General features: G+C 43.7%; 1 protein-coding gene across 2 annotated transcripts; it reads right to left on the bottom strand.

Moving 5' to 3' along the window:
• Window positions 1-963: 963 nt before the first annotated feature.
• On the bottom strand, window positions 964-21,321 carry naprt (nicotinate phosphoribosyltransferase). Of its 2 annotated transcripts, XM_064935842.1 has the most exons (13): window positions 20,944-21,321; window positions 12,088-12,215; window positions 11,690-11,772; window positions 8,920-9,050; window positions 8,721-8,836; window positions 6,538-6,734; window positions 5,970-6,110; window positions 5,681-5,765; window positions 5,064-5,144; window positions 4,844-4,946; window positions 4,481-4,638; window positions 4,135-4,242; window positions 964-3,572 (listed from the first exon to the last, which is right to left on the bottom strand). In XM_064935842.1, the coding sequence occupies exons 1-13, from the start codon at window positions 21,239-21,241 to the stop codon at window positions 3,486-3,488; spliced, it is 1,716 nt and encodes a 571-aa protein (XP_064791914.1). In that variant the 5' UTR covers window positions 21,242-21,321; the 3' UTR covers window positions 964-3,485. The 2 variants fall into 2 exon arrangements, with proteins under 2 accessions (XP_064791914.1, XP_064791915.1); XM_064935843.1 differs by lacking the exon at window positions 11,690-11,772 and having other exon boundaries at window positions 20,944-21,195.
• Window positions 21,322-21,807: the final 486 nt, after the last annotated feature.

The raw sequence follows: 21,807 nt of genomic DNA, 5'->3' as shown, positions 1-21,807 counted from the left end.
TACCTTTTGTATTCGGCGCATGTGACAAATAAAGTTTGATTTGATAATGACAAAGCGAAAACAGGTTTTTAGATTTTTTTTGCAAATGTATCAAAAATAGAAAACATACCTTATTGGCATAAGTATTCAGATCCTTTGATATGACTCGAAATTGAGCTCAGGTGCATCCTGTTCCCACTGATCATCCTTGATGTTTGTCCAACTTTATCGGAGTCCACCTGTGGTAAATTCAATTGATTGTACAGGAAACCTGTCACCATCCCTAAAGTGAAGCATAGTGGTGGTGGATGTATCATGCTATGGGGATGTTTGTCAGCGCCAGGGACTGGGAGACTAGTCTGGATCAAGGGAAAGATGAATGGATCAAAGTAGAGAGATCCTGGATGAAAAACTGCTCCAGATTGCTCAGGACCTCAGACTGGGGCGAAGGTTCACCGTCCAACAGGACAATTATCCGAAGCACACAGCCAAGACGACGCAAGAGTGGCTTCGGGACAAGTCTCTGAATTTCCTTAAGTAGCTCTGCCAGAGCCCAAACTTGAACCCGATTGAACATCTCTGGAGAGACCTGAAAATAGCTGTGCAGCGACGCTCCCCATCTAACTTGACAAAGCTTGAGGATCTTCAGAGAAGAATGGGAGAAACTCCCCAAATACAGGTGTGCCAAGTTTGTTCGGTCACACCCAAGAAGACTCAAGGCTGTAATCGTTGCCAAGGGTGCTTCAACAAAGTACTGAGTAGAGGGTCTGAATACTTATAAGTTTGATATTTCTGTTTATTTGTAATAAATTTGCTAAGATTTATAAAAAAAACTATTTTCGCTTTGTCATTATGGGGTATTGTGTGTAGATTGGTGAGGAAAAAAAAACATTTAATCAATTTTAGAATAAGGCTGTAAGGTAACAAAATGTGGATGAAGGGGTCTGAATACATTTCAAATCCCCTGCACAAAAACATAAACTCAACAATTTCAAAGATTTTATTGAGTTACAGTTTATAAGGAAATCAGTCAATTAAAAAAAATGCATTATGCCCAAATTAATGGATTTCATAACTGGGCAGGGGTGCAGTCTTGAGCAGGCCTGGGAGCGCATAGGCCACCCATTTGGGAGCCAAGCCCACCCACTAGGGAGCAGGCCCAAACAATCAGAATTTGTTTTTCCCACAAAGGGGCTTTATGACAGACAGAAATACTCCTCAGTTTCATCAGCTGTCCGGGTGGCTGGTCGAAGGTGAACGTGCAGGTGAAGAAGCCGGATGTGGAGGTACTGGGCTGGCGTGGTTACGAGGTCTGCGATTGTGAGACTGATTTGACATACTGCCAAATTCTCTAAAACAATGTTGGAGGTGGCTTATGGTAGAGAAATTAACATTAAATTCTCTGGCAAAAGCTCTAGAGGACATTCCTGCAGTCAGCATGCCAATTGCACGCTTCCTCAAAACTTAAGACATCTGTGGCATTGTGTTGTGGCAAAACTGCACAAATTGAGAGAAATATGCTTTTTGTACAAATTTAAAATGTCTTGTATCTTTAATTTCAGCTCATCAAACATGGGACCAACTCTTTACATGATGTGTTCATAATTTTGTTCAGTCTCTTTTCAGGCAATCTGTTCTTGGACCTCAAGTTAGTCTACAACAACATATACATTGTCAGATTTTATTTAATAAAACACCCATTGAAAACAACGCATCTTAGCATTACAATGTTGTCATACAAACAGACATTCACATTTTGCACAGATATCACATATGTGTCACTATATTTAGTAGACTAATACTTCTACTTAAAACAACACACCTAATCAGTTTATATTAGAGGACATAATATTGGCAGGCAAACACCATGGCAATGTTTGAACAACATTGTCCAGATTGCCTGAACTGTGTAGGCTAGTGTGTGTATTTGACAATAGTTCATTAGATAGCAGCCTGGTTGGACGGTACAACATCAGTTTTACTAGTCTTGTCATTCTAGAAACATTAGTGTACCATTTTAACAGATCTGAAAAGGACGTAGTGGTGAAATTCTACCTGGATTCTCAATACTGTATGGTTTTATGGCTACGTGTTAAAGCTAGAATTTAGCTAGGACTGTCTGGGAGTGGTCTAAGTAGAGGGCCAAATTGGACGAGCCTAATGGGTGGGATATGTAACCTGAAGACTAGCTGTTATTGGCAGAGAGGTTTGAAACGCTCTTTGCTATTGGTCTATTAACTTATACTGCCTGGTGTTGTCACCAGGCAGGCCAAAACTCCATCCCTCTAAAACCGGCTGACATTTCAGACAGCTCTTACACTAAAACCGGCTGACATTTCAGACAGCTCTTACACTAAAACCGGCTGACATTTCAGACAGCTCTTACACTAAAACCGGCTGACATTTCAGACAGCTCTTACACTAAAACCGGCTGACATTTCAGACAGCTCTTACACTAAAACCGGCTGACATTTCAGACAGCTCTTACACTAAAACCGGCTGACATTTCAGACAGCTCTTACACTAAAACCGGCTGACATTTCAGACAGCTCTTACACTAAAACCGGCTGACATTTCAGACAGCTCTTACACTAAAACCGGCTGACATTTCAGACAGCTCTTACACTAAAACCGGCTGACAATTCATTACACTAAAACAGCATTATCATAATTTTCACAATATTATTCCAATCTCATAGTGTTGAAATATATATATATATATTGACCGCCCTGGGAATTTAAGGCAGGTACAGATTGACCATGATATTGACTATGTGTTAAGGCAGGTACAGATTGATCATGATATTGAAGGCTTGGTTCATACAAAATGTCCAGGCTATTTAAAACAAACAGTAAATAATAGCCTGGTTCAGGAAATGTAATCCAAAGAAAAGCACAAAAACCCAAATTAGCAAGACAAGGCTGGGACATACAAAGATACATTCAATCTTTCTAAACTTAAAATTGCTTATCAATTAATATTGCTCGTAGTAGAGACATTTATGCAACCATTCTCAATGTTAATTTATCTAATTGTAGAACCAGGTTAAGGCCCATTCCAACACTGATATATTAACAGACATTGCTTGTTTGTGCAGATCACTGGGTTTTCAGGAAGGCATGTCAAGCTCTTGTACCAAACTAAAACTAGAAAAATACACCACGACTCATAGCTGTCAGTCAACTGTATTCCAAAATGCCAGCATTATTTCAAAATTAACTGCTTTTGGTTGAGGTTTGACATAGTCCATGTGTCAGTCTTTGTGTCAGTCCATCAGTCCATGTGTCTCAGTCTATCAGTCCGTGTGTCAGTCTTTGTGTCAATATAACATTTATATTATCTGAGAGTAACACAATCTACCCTAGGTCCTAAACCATAACCTAATACCACTATTAAGTGTGTTACTATTGACATACATAGTGCATTACATTTGACCAGAGCCCTGGTCAAAAGAAGTGCGCTAAATAAGGAATAGGGTGCTATTTGGGACTGAAGCCTGTGTGTCTCAGTTGGCCAATAGAAAATTGCTGTTGTTGCTGCTGCCTTTTCTGATCTCAGCAATTAAATTATGGAGCTTCTCAGACACGGCCACCTGGTGGAGAAAACATGGAAGAACAACATTAGATTATGATGGTACCTGTGTGTATATGTGCATAGTAGGGATGGGCTTTTGGAATAATGTCTGTGCTCAGAGTACTCATGAAAATATATTTTTTGAGTACATGCATGTAAGTGTGAAACGGGGCTGAAGGCAAACAAATTGCGGTATGCTAGCTTTTGTCCCAATTACTGGTTGTTCTGACACAAAAACCTAACAACATATTTTCACTGCACTTAACATAGTCCCTGAAAATGTGGCAGTGCTTATAAATTCAACCTACTAAATAGTTGCATTTGTACATTTTGAATATTTGATTTGATTATTAGTAAATGAATACAAACCTTGAAATCGAGGACTCCACCCATCCCTAGTGCCTTATAGTATAGAAGTGTGTGCGTGCATAAGTGTATGTGTAAAGGTGAGTACATTTACATTGGAGAAATGCAGGATGACTATGACAGCACGTCAGATGCCTTTCTATCCAATACCCAAGACAATCTAGTCCCTGACGTTGTTCCATGTCTCCACAAAGTAAATTAACCTTAAAACTCACTATGTAAGAATCTGGCTCCTGCAGCCTCTTGTGTCGGGGGTGCAGGGTCTGGATGGAGCTCTGAACCTTCTCCCTGGTCTCAGCTGTGCTGTACAGTGGCTGTGTGATCTTCAATAGAAGGAGATACCAATCAGCGAATCACATTTATTTTATAAAGCCCTTTGTACATTAGCATTTGTCACAAAGTGCTTCACAATTACCCAGTCTAGAACCAAAAGAGAAAGCAAAAAAAGCTAGGAAGAACTTGGGAAGAAACCTAGAGAGGAAGCCGGCTCAGAGGGGTGGCCAGTCATCTTCTGGCTGAGACGCGTGTGTGTGTGTGTTGGACAGGGTCCAGCAGGCTCACCTGTCCTTTAGTGTAGACCTCCAGGCGTAGACAGCTAACCTGAGAAGGTGTGATTGACTGACAGGTCTTGTTACCAACCACAGGATGACACCTCACTTCCACACATGCCTTAGGTGCAGGCTCCTCACACAAACACAACAGATCCAAGAATGGGTGGCCTGGAAAGAGAGAGCGAGAGCAAGAGAGAGGAGAGAGAAAAAAAGAGGGTAGTGAGTGAGTGAGTGAGTGAGTGAGTGAAAAAGTGTCATGAAAACAGAAATTGAGATGTAGCTAGTTGAGTGTTGAAATAGTAAGTGGAGGGCACAGAGATCCTATAATTCAGGGATTCTATATGTTATTCTATGGTAGAGGGTGACTCCTCACCCTCCGTGTCCAGCATCCTATAGACCGCCTTCCTCCCAGGAACAGTACTCTTTTCTGGGTCCTCACTGAACTTCATCCTGGGGCTGCCCCGAACCTCCACCAACTGATGGAGAGAGAGATGGAGAGGGTTGAAAATGACAGAGAGAAAGGGTAGAAGACGGTGGATACATAAAAAAGGGAAAGTGAGGAGAGGGTGTCTGTGTGTGTGCGTCCTTTTTACCTTGTACACACACCCGAGTGAAGGCTGTCTCGTGCAGGTGACCAGATGTGTTCCAACACCAACCACATCAATCTCATTCTCCTGAGACGTGGATAGACAGATCAGAGAGGAGGGAGAGAGGGATAGACAGCTCAGATGGAGAGAGGAGGTAGAGAGGGATAGACAGATCAGAGAGGAGGTAGAGAGGGATAGACAGATCAGAGAGGAGGTAGAGAGGAATAGACAGATCAGATGGAGAGAGGAGGTAGAGAGGAATAGACAGATCAGAGAGGTAGAGAGGAAGTAGAGAGGAATAGACAGATCAGATGGAGAGAGGAGGTAGAGAGGGATAGACAGCTCAGATGGAGAGAGGAGGTAGAGAGGAATAGACAGATCAGATGGAGAGAGGAGGTAGAGAGAATAGACAGAATAGACAGATCAGAGAGGAGGTAGAGAGGAATAGACAGATCAGAGAGGAGGTAGAGAGGAATAGACAGCTCAGATGGAGAGAGGGGAGGTGGGAGGGAGGAATAGACAGATCAGATGGAGAGAGGCTTGATGACAGGAGGTAGAACTAAATAAGGTCCTCTCATTCTTCTGCTCCCACTGGCCTCTGTAATGTCTGTCTGGTTCCTCACCTTCTTGTTGAGTTCGGCCATGCTGTACTCTGAGATGTTATTGGTGCCTACTATGAGAAGGGACTGGAAGGCAGGGATGGAGAATCTAGAAAGATAAAATGTGAGATATTTCAAACATGCTTTACTCAAAACCTCTATACTAAGATTAAAGTCCCTAGAGGGTACTAATCTAAGGCTTAACCCCAAATGGCACCCAGTTCCATTTTTAGTGCACTACCTTTTCCCTGGTCTAAATAGAGAATAGGGTGCCATTTGGGACGCAAGCTTCAGGACACACACAGGACCTTACTGTTCACTGCAGAGTCTGAAGACATGGCGTACTTCTACTGACTGCCTGCAGAGGTCTCCACTGTCTAGACGCACGCCCAGTGGACTGTAGTCCAGCTCAAACAGAGACAGGGCCACGGCACAGAAGTTGAGCAGGCCACTACTGTAGGGACACAGAGAAGTTTACCAGCCTACTACTGTAGGGACACAGAGAAGTTTACCAGCCTACTACTGTAGGGACACAGAGAAGTTTACCAGACTACTGTAGGGACACAGAGAAGTTTACCAGCCTACTACTGTAGGGACACAGAGAAGTTTACCAGCCTACTACTGTAGGGACACAGAGAAGTTTACCAGCCTACTACTGTAGGGACACAACAGAGATGGCATTAATGCTGTAGCAGGCTACAGGTGAAAGGAAATGTAGTAGCCTGGCCTAAAGCAATGCTAGTAACAAAAACTTCAACACTGGGATATAGGCTCTCTCGAGTCAGAAGCTGTCCTTCGAGGAAAGAACGTCCCCATTCACAGAGAAGAGAAGAGGCGAGACAAGTTTGAGACGAGAAGAGTAGCAAAGGGGGAAATGTTACCAGGTGACACTGTAGCTGTCGATGACTGGCAGGAAGTTGTGTGGGTATGCGATGGCATAGGACAAGAAGGCTGCCAGCTCACCCTCATGGATCTTCCCAGATTCCGCCCCCAGCAGCTCACACACACGCCCCAGCCAACCCTTGGTCAGCGAGATCAGATCGATGTTGTCATGATCCCCGTTTGCTGCCACTAGCGTCTAGTTCGACAGGAGAGACGGGAAGTTCAACCAATCAATATAAGATAGAAATCAATATCCTTATTGTCTCAGTTGGGAAATCTGTAGTGCAGTCAGGATAAGAAACAACATAAAAACATTAACAACCACACAACATACTGTATATACACATCAGTGACGTTTATGATGAGGGAAGACTCTTTTTTCATGAACATGGCCTTATTTCTATTACAGCATTTTGGATGAGTGTCATTCATATTCCATTCACCCAGCTCAGTATAACATTGATAGATTTAGGCTATACTCTAATTGTCCCTATACCCATCATGAGGTTGATACAACCTAGCCTATTAATGCAGGTCGAGATATATTTTTTTGATGACGGACAGTGAGACATGGACAGACAGTGACACATTCAATACCGCCTTGCACACTCTTGCCTGCATCTAGGTTATCTAGGATGCAAACATTAGTCAAACAGTTGCAAACAAGAGTTTCTATTGGACAAATTCTGTTGTTTTTAATCCCCGTTTTGTTTCCTTCCGTTTAAGAAACATTTTTCAACAGAATCGGAGAAATGAATACACCCCTGATCATGCATAAACACAGTTCACTTTCATAGCAGCCGCGTTGTATTCCTTCTCGCCTCCATGCACTTTCCTCCTCTCACCTTTTCCCTTCGTTTGTGGACTTCAATGACCAACACATCAGCTGTATGTGACCAGGCGAAAAAACCTTTCCAAGCCAAACCATGTTACAACCGCTACACACAGCCTACATCGTTGTCCCCATATTAGCTAAAGTAATGTCATAGTTAGCTAATGGAACTAATGCATTAGTAAACCCGCAATAATCATGCAGTAACGTTAGTGTATAGTCAGTAAGCAGTTACTTGAAAGAGTTCCAGTGTTGTGTTGGATAGTCATAGCCAGCTAGCTAACATAGCATTCCTCTGTTTGAGCCAGGTGTTTGAGTAACTAAGCTAGCCATTTGCTAGCTAATGCAGCTTCTCCTTCATTTAAGAAATTAAATTGTAGAAAACTGTTCATCAATTGTCTTTCTCTCTCTTTAAGTCAACTAATCATCACATTTTATGTACTGCAGTGCTAGCTAGCTGTAGCTTATGCTTTCAGTACTAGATTAATTCTCTGATCCTTTGATTGGGTGGACAACATGTCAGTTCATGCTGCAAGAGCTCTGATAGGTTGGAGGACTTCCGCCATAAGTTGTCATAATTACGGTGTCTATGGTCTATGGAAGGGGGTGAGAACCAAGAGCCTCCTAGGTTTTGTATTGAAGTCAATGTACACAGGAGGACAGAAGCTAGCTGTGGTGCTACCCTACAGGTGCTAACCTACACCATGGTGCTACCCTACAGAGTTCTGTTGAGGCTACTCTAGACCTTCATTGCAAAACAGTGTGTTTCAATCAATTATTTACAGACGTGAATATATTTAGCATAGAAAAACTAAAAAGGATAACTTTTTACAATGTTTTACCATTTTTATTTTAATGAAATTCACTGAGGAGGATGGTCCTCCACTTCCTCCTCTGAGGAGCCTCCATTGATACACATAAGATAAATAGCACACTGATGGGTTATTCAACATTGTGGTTATTAACATGTTATGAAAAGGTTAGGAAATCTTTTTATTCAATGAAAATGAATAGTGCTAGTTCAGTACAGTTACCCATAAAAGTGTGTACATATGGAAAGCATGTCTATGTTTCAAATGGCACCCTATTCTCTAAGGGTCCTGGTCAAAAGTAGTGCACTATGTAGGAAATCTGGTGCCAGTTGGCTCACAGCCATGGTTAAAATACTGAGAAATTGATGTTATGAGACACTTGACAGATGTATTTATTTTCTGAGGTTGTGTATTGTGGAAGCAAAGGGTCAATGCAAAGTCTGTGTCTCAAATGGCACCCTATTCCCTTTTAAGTGCACAACTTTTGACTAGGGCCCATAAGATGGCATTTAGGACAAACAGGGGCGGAGAGACTCACCTGAGGCCACACCTCCTCCAGGGAGGAAAAGGAAGTGACATAAGAGTGTGCCATGGTTCCCGCCACGGGGATTCCAAACAGGAAGCCAGCCTGGACGTTACTGGTCATATCAAACCCTGACAGACAGAAAGACACTGTGTATATATATATACTGTATATATATATGTGTCCTTACATGTATGTGTGTGTCTCCCCTCACCTCCGACGTGTGTGTATCTTGAGGCTGTGAGGCCCCCGTCAGGCCCCTGTGCTCTCCTCAGGCCCATCTCTAACAGCTTCCTCCTGGAACCAGCAGCCAGACGGAACCGGGCCGCGTTACTGCATACCAGACTGGAGAGAGAAGGGAGATACAGAGAATTAGAGTATACAGTATTCCTACCTGTTGACAAGGTGTGTGTGTGTGAGTGAGTTCCAAATGTAATGTCACGTGCAGTGAAATTACATCCTTGTAGTACTCAATATCAATGTAGCACTAAAAATATCCTAAAGTAGAACAAACACACAAGAAAATACAAATAATTAGAACACAAGAAAGTAAGTACTGGGTCAGTTCCAATACAATATTTACAATGTGCAGGAGTGATAGAGGTAGATACACAACCTGACCAAAATAACGTGGACACCTGCTCGTCGAACATTTCATTCCAAAATCATGGGCATTAATATGGAGTTGGTCCCCCTTTGCTGCTATAACAGCTTCCACTCTTCTGTGTAGGCTTCCCACTAGATGTTGGAACATTACTGCAGGGACTTGCTTCCATTCAGCCACAACATCATTAGTGAAGTCAGGCACTGATGTTGGGCGATTATGCTTAGCTGGCAGTCGGTGTTCCAATTCATCCCAAAGGTGTTTGATGGGGTTGAGGTCAGGGCTCTGGCAGACGAGTCAAGTTCTTCCACAATGATCTCAACAAACCATTTCTGTATGGACCTCACTATGTGCATGGGGCATTGTCATGCTCAACAAGAAAGGGCCTTTCTTAAACTGTTGCCACAATGTTGGAAGCACAGAATCGTCTAGAACGTCATTGTATTATGTAGCATTAAGATTTTCCTTCACTGGAACTAAGGGGTCTAGCCAGAACCAAGAAAAACATCCCCAGACAATTAGTCCTCCTCCACCAAACTTTACCGTTGGCACTATGCATTCAGGCAGGTAGCGTTCTCCTGGCATCCAAACCCAGATTCATCCGTCGGACTGCCAGATGGTGAAGTGTGATTCATCACTCCAGAGAACGCGTTTCCACTGCTACCGAGTCCAATGGCGGCGAGCTTCACGCCACTCCAGCCAACGCATTGCTCATAATGATCTTAGGTTTGTGTGTGGCTGCTCGGCCATGGAAACCCATTTCATGAAGCTCTCGACGAACAGTTCTTGTGCCGACATTGCGTCTAGAGGCAGTTTGGAACTTGGTAGTGAGTGTTGAAACCGAGGACAGGCTATTTTTTACATGAGACTCGCTTCAACACTTAACTTCTGTGAGCTTGTGTGGCCTAACACTTCATGGTTGAGCCGTTGTTGCTCCTAGACGTTTGCAATGATACTACTTACAGTTGACCGGGGCAGGTTTAGAAGGGCAGAAATTTGCTAAACTGACTTGCTGGAAATGTAACATCCTATGACAGTTCCATGTTGAAAATCACTGAGCTCTTCAGTCAGTGGTGTAAAGTACTTAAGTAAAAATACTTTAAAGTACTACTTTTGGGGTATCTGTACTTTACTATTTATATTTGACAACTTTTACACATTCCTAAAGAATATAATGTACTTTTTACTCCATACATTTCCCCTGACATTACATTTTGAATGCTTAGCAGGACAGGAATATTGTCTAATTCACACACTTATCAAGAGAACATCCCTGGTCATCCCTACTGCCTCTTATCTGGCAGACTCACTAAACACAAAGGCTTCATTTGTAAATTATGTCTGAGTGTTGGAGTGTGCCCCTAGCTATCCATAAAAAAATATATATATTTTTTTTTAATTGTGCCGTCTGGTTTACTTAATATAAGGAATGTGAAATGATTCATACTGTTACTTTTGATATTGATGTATATTTTATCAATTACATTTACTTTCAATACTTAAGTATAATTAAAACCAAATACTTGTAGACTTTTACTCAAGTAGTATTTGGCTGAGTGACTTTCACTTGAGTCATTTTCTATATAGGTATCTTTACTTTTACTCAAGTATTACAATTGGGTACTTTTCAACCACTCTTCTTCTCCAATGTCTACCTCTTGAGATTGCATGGCCGTGCGCTCGATTTCATACACCTGCCAGCAACGGGTATGGCTGAAATAGACGAATCCACTCATTTGAAGGGGTGTCCACATACACTAAATATACAAAAGTATGTATAGGGAGGTGCAAGGTGACTTGGCATCAGTACTATAATAAACAGAGTAGCATCAACATAAATGCTGATGGTACGCGATTGTGTGTAGAGTCAATATAAATGTATGTGTATGTTATGTGTGGTTGAGAGAGTATATGTGTGTGAGTGTGTAGAATCCTGTGAGTGTGCATAGAGAAGGAGCAAAATACAAATACAAGGGTCAACTCAGTCTGTGTAGCCATTTTGTTAGCTATTTATCAGTCTTACGGCTTGGGGATAGAAGCTGTTCAGGAACCTGTTGGTATCAGACTTGATGCACCGGTACTGGGTGCCATGCGGCAGCAGAGAGAACAGTCTATGGCTTGGGTGAATGGAGTTAACGATTTTCCGGGCCTTTCTGTCACACCGCCTGATATAGAGGTCCTGGATGGCAGGGAGCTTGGCCCCAGTGATGTCCGCACCACACTCTGTAGAGCCATGCGATCGAGGGCAGTCCTATTGCCATACCAAGCATTGATACAGCCAGTCAATATGCTTTCAATGGTGCAGCTATAGAACGTTTTGAGGATTTGAGGGCCCATGCCAAACCTTTTCAAGTTTGCTGAAGGAGAAGTGTGTCCCTACCTGGCGTAGTTGACCAGACACAACAGGCTGGTCTCCAGTAGTTGAACCACAGCCAGAGGACCAGACACCTCCATCAGAGGCACCTTCAAACAGAGGGGCGGCACAATCAATGAATCAATAAACTCAGTCATCAACCCTGACCATTGTGGGTGAGTCACCGAGTCTAACTCCTGACCTCTGGCCCTTGGGGCTGAACCGTCCCCGAGTGTAACCATAGAAATAGAATGACTAGATTATATTTCTATGAATGTAACCCTTGCGGGCATGGTTCGAGTTACAGGGGGGCTGGTCCGATCAGGCACCCGCAAGAGACATTGGGCACCCCAAGAGAATGTATAATTCCAACCCTGCCTGGGAATGACCCTGAGTATAACCCTTGACCCCTGACTTTGTCTCACCCTGGCAAAGACCACCGTTCCCTCGGGGACAGAGTGGAGTGTGACACCGGAACAGTCCAGTTCCCGTAGAAACAGAAAGAAGGCGGGGTCAGTGGCTGGGGGCAGCACGGAACGCAGGTACTCCACATCTATAACACAGTTATACTTTGTTACACATAATCAATAACATAATGATAAAGACCCTCTTATCTGGAGCACCTTCTAATCAGTAATATCACACATCTACACAACAATACACTACTCATGACATATGAAATAAACAAAATATTTTTTTGTACACGTCAACACACCACTTTTTTCTTTTCACCCCTTTTTCTCCCCAATTTCGTGGTATCCAATTGTTTTTAGTAGCTACTATCTTGTCTCATCTCTACAACTCCCTTACGGGCTCGGGAGAGACGAAGGTTGAAAGTCCTGCGTCCTCCGATACACAACCCAACTGCTTCTTAACACCGCGTGCATCCAACGCGGAAGCCAGCCGCACCAACGTGTCGGAGGAAACACCGTGCACCTGGCAACCTTGGTTAGTGCGCACTGCGCCCGGCCCGCCACAGGAGTCGCTGGCGAGCGATGAGACAAGGACATCCCTACCGGCCAAACCCTCCCTAACCCAGACGACGCTAGGCCACTTGTGCGTCACCCCACGGACCTCCCGGTCGCGGCCGGTTACGACAGAGCCTGGGCGTGAACCCAGAGTCTCTGGTGGCACAGCTGGCGCTGCAGTACAGCGCCCTTAACCACTGCGCTACCCGGGAGGCCCAACACACCACTTTTCTAACATACTGGCATGTTGAATACTATTAGTCCCACTATATGTTTTTCAAGAAAAGTCATCTGTCTACCGATCTCAATGACAACTGTTATTACGACATCTACAAACACCGTGTTTTGGCCCAGGGAATGTGAAACATGCTTACAGTTTAGTGTCTAAACAACAACAAGGTAGTCATTGGAGTGTGCCCCTAGTTATCCGTAAATTTAAAATAAGGATATTTAACATAAGGAATTTGAAATTATTTCAACTTTCACTTTTGATACTTCAGTATATTATAGCAATTTCATTTACTTTTGATACTTAAGAATATTTAAAACCAAATACTTTTACACAAGTAGAATTTCACTGGGTGACTCACTTTTACTTGAGTCATTTTCTTTATAAAGGTATCTTTACTTTTATTCAAGTATGACATTTGGGTACTTTCTCCACCACTGCTAATAAAGCTTATCTCATAAGAACACATGGGAGAGGGAGAAGAACGTGAGGGTGCAAGAGGGAGAGGGATAATCGTGGATTCATTTAAAAAGAGAATCTTACAATTCATTCTAAAACTCACAGGCAGCCAGTGCAGAGACTTTTAAACTAGTGTAATGTGTGCTCGCTGTCTGTTCTTGGTCAGTACCCGCGCTGCAGCATTCTGTATGTTTTGCAGTTGACCAATGGCTGTCACGTTCTGACCATAGTTCTTTTGCGTTTTCTTTGTTTTAGTGTTGGTCAGGACGTGAGCCGAGTGGGCATTCTATGTTGTGTGTCTAGTTTTCACGTTTCTATGTTTGGCCTGATATGGTTCTCAGAGGCACATGTTAGTCAGTGTCTCTGACTGGGAACCACATTTAGGTAGCCTGTGTTGGGTTATGTGGGTGGTTGTCTTCTGTCTTCTTGTGTCTACACCAGACAGAACTGTTTTGTTTTTTTCCACATTTGTTGTTTTGTAGTGTTCACGTTTATCGTCGTTATTAAACATGAACACTAACCACGCTGCACTTTGGTCCGCTCCTTCATCCACAGAAGAAAGCCTTTACAATGGCTTTCTTGGGGAGACCAAACAGGACAGCACTATAATAGTCAAGCCTGCTTGAAAAAAAGCTAGTTTGTAGCAATTATACACATTTTTTGCCATGGGGTGGAGAATAGATTTAGCAATTTTATTATCCAATTTCATGCATATTTAAGTTTTAGAGTTAATTTCCTGCAATTCTACACATTTTGCCCAAGGCTGGAGAGAAATGTTTCCAGTTTTTAATACAGTATGATACTGTATCTGAGTGAGACTGACTAGCAAAATCAATATGGCCCCCGGGCTCTAATTCAACCTTGATTACTACAAGTTTAGATAGCTGGCCGCTAGAATAATTTACCAATCTAAACTTATAGTTGACATGGGCTAACTGAGTGACTATCAATGACTGGCATAACAAGACAAAAACTGTTGCTTCACAACCAAATTTTGCAATTGCACCTTGTGTATTCTACCTTGCTCTAGACTTTGTGTTGTTGTTGTTATAGGCTCACTGGGCTAGAGATTATAGGTCTAATCACAAACCTGCCCTGCTAGTAAATGTTTTTCCCATACCCTTGATATTAGTTACTACCAGTGGTGATTTTAGCATGTAAATCTTGGTGGGGCAAACTCAACAACACAAAAATGGGGATGCATGCCAGCAAAGCCACAACACAACCCGAAACAATACATTAAATTACACTATAACAGTGAAAAACAGCGCCCATTAACTGTTAGGGCCTCCATAAAGCTGTCCCAACAGCAGAGCTTTCTTTTCAGCACCATGGAGTGAATCCTTACCACCACTACACCTGGATATCAGCAGAGCCTTGTCTGGCAGTGAAAAAGTTCATTCAGCCTCATTTACTGCCTTAAAAAACAAAACAAAGCTGATATGACTGACCAGCTTAAACAAATGTGGTTTCTACTGACAATTGAGATGTACAAACTATGGCATAAGGGGACGACAAGCGGGTAAGAGGCAATCCATAATTTTGATTAAGACATTAATGAGCGAGTTAAGACGAATGTAGTCAATATAACTATTTGTTCAGCACTTTTGAAATGTACAGCGACATAATTCAGAACATGGGCAGTTCTTAAAGTAGTCTCCCTGTACACCAAGTAGGAAAATTAAAGTGGGCATACAATCAGACAATGGATTTGCTCTCGTCTACATGTGCATCATCAAGTCAGAACAGTAGTTTAAGTTATGAGGGGGAAAGGGACCAAATTATTAGGGTGAGGCATATGTGCTATTAACAGCTTACTACACAACATACACTGAGTATTACTTTCTTAGTTACAGTATACATATCTCCCTGGCATATTATATGATTTATGCAGCGGCATACAATACATTTTTGGACTCACTGTTGTGCTGTGCTCACTTGAACAAGAAGGTGGCTCGGCAGTCCTTCTTGTGGAAAAATTTTGTCATGGAACTTTGTAATCCAAGTCTAGCAATCCCTGGATTTATGGTGCTTTCAAGACAACTGCGGACAAGGTTGGATCATGACGTCAGTGATCTACAGATCGGACCTCTAGAAAGAGGTCAGAGTTCCCCACTTGGAATTTCGAGTTGGATGACCATTCAAAGTGTATTTTCCCAGTCGGAGCTCGTTTTTTTCTAGGTTCCCAGTGGTCTTAAACTCACTGAAGTCTGAGATTTCCCAGTTCCGAGTTTCCAGTTGTTTTGAACGAGGCAGAAGTCATGCTGGATTGACAGAATGGCCAAGGTACTCAACCTTTTCTGGCCCATGGTATTCATGTGTATGTTTATCCTTTTAAGGTTGGGAAAGAGACCCTTAAACCCAGACTAGGACCACACCCCCTCTCCACCAAATAGCAGGGGAAGCAAAATAGTGATTGCTTTGCAACGCTTGCAGTTAGCTACTGATTTCTTCCAACCCACTTATTGTTGAATTTGAGATTTCCAATTTGTTGGCCGATATGCACTGTTACTTTTATCTATAATTTCTCTTCATATAATAAGGATTGAAAAGGATTTGCCAGTAGATTGTCCATGTGATTCATGATGATGACTGCTTGTCTAGCTAAGATTTTGTATGTTGACAGGATCAGTCCAATTGTAACGGTTGTCTTCGGTGGAAGAAGGAGAGGACCAAAGTGCAGCGTGGTTGGTGTTCATCTTAATTTAATAATAATCAAAAAACACCCCCCCCAGGTGCGGACTCCGGCCGCAAAGCCTGAACGTATAGGGGAGGGTCTGGGTGGGCATCTGTCCGCGGTGGCGGCTCTGGCGCTGGACGCCTCCTAGGAAAGGCGACCCTCGCCGCCGACCCTGGCCTGGGAACCCTAATAAATGGGCCCTCAGGACTGAGGACCACCTCTGGACTGAAAAAAACTCCTCCGGACTGAAGAGCAATTCCGGCATCGCCGGCGTGACTGGGAGACTCTGGCGGCTCAGGACAGACTGGGAGACTCTGGCGGCTCAGGACAGACTGGGAGACTCTGGCGGCTCAGGACAGACTGGGAGACTCTGGCGGCTCAGGACAGACTGGGAGACTCTGGCGGCTCAGGACAAACGAGGCGCACTGTAGGCCTGGTGCGTGGTGCCGGCACTGGTGGTACCGGACTGGGAACACGCACCTCTGGGCGAGTGCAGGGAGCAGGAATAGAACACCCTGGGTTGTGAAGGTACTCTGGAGACCTGGTGTGTATAGCCAGCATCAATTGTTCCGGAACTTTAACACGTTTCAGGATGAGTACTCGGAACTGACACATGTGCCATCAAACAGCTAACACACTCCTCAGGGCGAATGCCGTGCATACTACGCCAAACCAACAGCTCTCTCTCTTCACTCTCCTCCAAATTCATCAACAACTCCTCGAATGTCTCATAATCTCCCCTCCATTCACTCTCCTCCAATTTGTCCAATAACTCCTCAACATTCTCAGACCTCAACTTCGCCGACTGCTCTGATTACATCCTCGGCTCCTTACGGTAAGCATGGGAAGTTGGCGCAGGTCTCCTACCTGAACTCGCCACACTCCCTGTGTGCCTCCCCCCCAATACATTTTTAGGGCTGCCTCTCGGGCTTCCAGCCGCTCTGCCGTGCTAGCTCCTCATAATGCCGCCTCTCTGCTTTTGCTGCCTCCAGCTCTGCTTTGGGGCGGCGATATTCCCCTGGCTCTGCCCAGGGTCCTTTGCCATCCAACTCGTCCTCCCATGTCCATTCCTCCTTCTTGTGCTGCTCCTGCTGCCTGTTGTTATAGTTCAATAGACAGTGCTACTATAAATTATAACACGGTGAACTGGCTCAAACTTTAAATACCTGTTTAGACAAAACCGAAAGCAAAAGTTTGAAAAATTGAAAAACAAAAAGGGGTCAAAGTTGAACTTTAAGTCGCTATTGCCTCTTCAGCCTTACTCCGCTTCCACACCTCTGCCTAGCTTCTCAAGAAACTGCTCCGCCTCAATTGGTGTTTCAAAAATGTAGTGGGAGACCAAGTGGGTCTCAGTGCAGTGGGAGACAGGCAGTGAGACCCAGTGCAGTGGGGGACAGGCACACTGGGAAGATGATTCCATACCAGATAGCCCGTAGCCACTGCTGCTTGACACTGTCAAAGCGTTTCTGCTGCTTGTGGACTTCCATGGAGAGATCTGGGAAGAACATTACTTGCCGATTCTTGTAGAGTTCTCTCCCTTTCGCCCTGGCTGCATTCACCAGCCAAATCTTATCTTTATAGTTTAAGAACTTCATTATCAGAGCCCTCGAGGGTGCGTTGTGGTTGGATCATGGGCCAGAAATCCAATGAGCTCTCTCAATGATCAAAGGAGAGTGGAGTGGCTCCATCTCCAGAGCCTCGGGAAGCCACCGTTCTAGGAATGAGCAAGCATCGATCCCCTCAGCGCCTTTGGGGAGATGTACTAGTCTCAAGTTTGATCTCCTGCTGCGACCCTCCAAATCAACTAGTTTAGAGGTAAGCGATTCAACCTTTTCCTCAAGTGCAGTGGTCGTTTCCTGCAGGGCTATAATGTTGTCTTCGGTTCCAGAGATGTATTTATTTATTTCACCTTTATTTAACCAGGTAAGCTGGTTGAGAACAAGTTCTTATTTACAACCGCGACCTGGCAAAGATAAAGCAAAGCAGTGCAACACAAACAACAACACAGAGTTACACATGGAATAAACAAACATACAGTCAATAATACAATAGAAAAAGTATATATATATAGTGTGTGCTAATGACGTATGATAACGGAGGTAAGGCAATAAATAGGCCATAGTGGAAAAAATAATTCCAATATAGCAATTAAACACTGGAGTGATAGATGTGCAGAAGATGAGTGTGCAAGTAGAGATAATGGGGTGCAAAGGAGCAAAATAAATAATAGTATGGGGATGAGGTAGTTAGATGGGCTATTTACAGATGGGCTATGTACAGGTGCAGTGATCTGTGAGCTGCTCAGACAGCTGGTGCTTAAAGCTAGTGAGGGAGATAGGAGTCTCCAGCTTCAGTGATCTTTGAAGTTTGTTCCAGTCATTGGCAGCAGAGAATTGGAAGGAAAGGCAGCCAAAGTAGGAATTGGCTTTAGGGGTGACCAGTGAAATATACCTGCTGGAGCACGTGCTACTGGTGGGTGCAGCTATGGTAACCAGTGAGCTGAGATAAGACGGGACTTTACCTAGCAAATACTTATAGATGACCTGTAGCCAGTGGGTTTGGCGTTGAATAAGAAGCGAGGGCCAGCCAACGAGAGCATACAGGTAGTATATCGCGCTTTGTTGAGAAACCAGATGGCACTGTGATAGACTGCATCCTATTTGCTGAGTAGAGTGTTGGAGGCTATTTTGTAAATGACATCGCTGAAGTCAAGGATCGGTAGGATAGTCAGTTTTACGAGGGTATGTTTGGCAGCATGAGTGAAGGATTATTTGTTGCAAAATAGGATGCCGATTCTAGATGTAATTTTGGATTGGAGATGCTTGATCTCAGACGATACGAAAGAGAGGTTGAACAGGCTAGGGGTTGCAACAATTTTGGCGGATAATTCTAGAAAGAGAGGGTCCAGATTGTCTAGCTGTGCTGGTCAAGGGCAGTCATTTCTGGAGTGAACCAAGGCCTATACCTGTTCCTGGTTCCACATTTTTTTTAATGGGGCATGCTTATTTAAGATGCTGAGGAATACAATTTTAAAGAATAACCAGGCATCCTCTACTGAGGGAATAAGGTCAATATCCTTCCAGGATACCCAGGCCAGGTCGATTAGAAAGGCCTGCTCGCTGAAGTGTTTTAGGGAGCGTTTGACAGTGATGAGGTGTGGTAGTTTGGCCGCAGACCCATTACGGACGCAGGCAATGAGGCAGTGATCGCTCAAATCCTGGTTGAAGACAGCAGAGGTGTATTTGGAAGGCAGGTTGGTGAGGATGATATCTATGAGGGTGCCCGTGTTTGCGGCTTTGGGGTTGTACCTGGTAGGTTCATTGATAATTTGTGTGAGATTGAGGGCATCAAACTTAGAATGCAGGATGGCCGGGGTGTTAAGCATGTCCCAGTTTAGGTCACCTAACAGCACGAGCTCAGCTGGGGGCAGAAGGTGGTCAATAGCAAGCGGCAACGGTGAGAGACTTGTTTCTGGAAAGGTGGATTTTTAAAAGTAGAATCTCAAATTGTTTGGTCACAGACCTGGATAGTAAGACAGAACTCTGCAGGCTATCTTTGCATCTGATTGCAACTCTGTCTCCTTTGGCAGTTCTATCTTGTCGGAAAATGTTATAGTTGGGGATGGACGCTTCCTAAGCCAGATGTATACCTCAGTCAGAGATTTGCCCAGCACATTCTTTGACTTTCTTTTTAACGTTGTCCACTGCAGACAGTACATTTTCGAATTTGATAGAGAATTCTGCATTCATATCTTTGATGGTCTTGAGGATATCTTCGGAGCTAACGGCACTGCATGTGTTTATCGCCTCAGTCCTGCTTCCACCACTAGCACATGAAGGTAGCACGGCGCCTTCGTCCTCAGACTCTAAACTTTCCCTCCTTAAGTCTGGCTTTATGGTGTGACTTTTCTTTGTCAGCATTGTGGGTTCGGAAGATAGAAAACTATTACTGCCTGTCCTGGTACATTAAGCTTAAGGGTAAACTTATTTCAGGATTTATTTCAAATTTGTTGTGGAGCAAAAAAGAAGCTCTGCGCCATACCGGAAGCATCGGATGGGAACTTCTAATGTAAATCTATGGCAGCACCCAAGGGGGCTTGAACTTTCTATCTCTCCCTGTAGATTTTGCGGTGACGTAGTGTCCCCATGAGTGACAGAACACAATCACAGTGCAACTGGAGAAGGTGACCAAATCCTACGCTCTGTATTATGCGCTGGCTGCCCCTCCACCACACAAAGCACTAAGCGAGGATGAAACACCTACATTTTGGAGCTGCCTTACTCAAGAAGGAAAAAGAGACCATGTTTGTATCCGGCTTTATTAACTCAATACATTTAGATTTATATTGTTTGCAAACTGATATGTGACACTTTTTAATGCCATAATAACATTCAAAACAGGCACACAAAAAAAGTTCAACAGGTGGGCTCAAAACAGGTGTGGCTCTGACCGTTTGCCACTGGCTATTACCTGGTAGTGATCTGTGGGTGTCTGTAGGTAACTTTAAAAACTCTGGTAGACATCTGACCTCTTAATAACATGGTTGGCTATGTCCTGGGACAAATGGCACCCAATTCCCCATATAGTGCACTACTTTTGACTGGTCCATGAACACTAAATAGGGAATAGGGTGTCAGCATTACTGACAATCTAGGAGACTCACGAGGAAAAGATCACCGGTGTCAGTTGAAGTTCAGTGGAGTGGTTACAAAGTTCACCGAGGACATACAGTGTTATCCATTTACACTCCCACTAGGGGTCCTGCTATTGGTTATATTCCTCATTGCGCAATCAAGATGACAAAAATATCGAATAAATATTATTGAAAGGAAACCATTGGCTATATAAAAATACACATATCAATTATATTGTGGCTAATTTGCTTTGCCTTAAAGTGCTATTCACTGCCATTTGCTCTACAGAGAACTTAACGTCATTACCTCACCTTCGTCAGTGAATCGAAAGCTCCGCAGAAACAGGAGGCAGTCGTGCATTCCGGAGAAGAGCGAGAAGCCGCCGCCGAACGGGTTCTCGCGGAAGAACAGTTCGAAAACGGCGGGCTCGTTGTGCCTGCCCGAACGCCAGTAGGCATATGCCATGGTGAACTGGTAGAGGTCCGTGAGAAGCGTCGGGACCCGCTCCCGGATTGACCGCTCCAGAGCTGTACATGACCGGCTTGACGGCGCTGCCATGTTCCCCTTGCCTGGATTCATGTTTGGTTGCCGCCGCGATCTCTGGGACATGCAGTTTTCTAACCACCCGCTGCCTCTCCCTCTGTTGTATCACGGAGGTATAATAAGAAAGGTTGGTATGCGAGGGGAGAAGCGAACGCCGGACTAAAATAGGCTATCTCCCACATAGAATAGGGAGGGGCGTTTTACAGTTCTCTGGAGTAGGCCTGCCTACTCATGATATACATAGGATTGCGTCCAAAAACGCATCCTATTACCTATAGTGCACTATTAAGGGGTATAGCCAATAGTGACATTTGGGATGTAAAACAGTGTTACAATATTTTTGAAACATTGATCGTTGGAACATAAGGTGACATGAGATGAGCACATGATGTGTCAATTGCGTTGACATCAACCCAATAACTGGCAGTAAATTTCATAACCTGTCTCCAGGCCCTTACCAACAAGCTCGCATCGCAAACATTGCCGTATTGGTCACCAATTCATCTCACACATTAAGCCAACATATATTTTAGTGTAATTTGTAGACTAGAGATAAGGGGAAATTATACAATGAATGTTAGAAAATAACATGATATAATATAAAACCCATATGGATTTATGCAACAGCTTTA

Source organism: Oncorhynchus masou, chromosome 24 (assembly GCF_036934945.1).
Source record: "Oncorhynchus masou masou isolate Uvic2021 chromosome 24, UVic_Omas_1.1, whole genome shotgun sequence".
Taxonomy (NCBI): Eukaryota; Metazoa; Chordata; class Actinopteri; order Salmoniformes; family Salmonidae; genus Oncorhynchus; species Oncorhynchus masou.
Note: the sequence above shows the minus strand (reverse complement) of the source record. Positions and strands in the feature narration are given on the sequence as shown.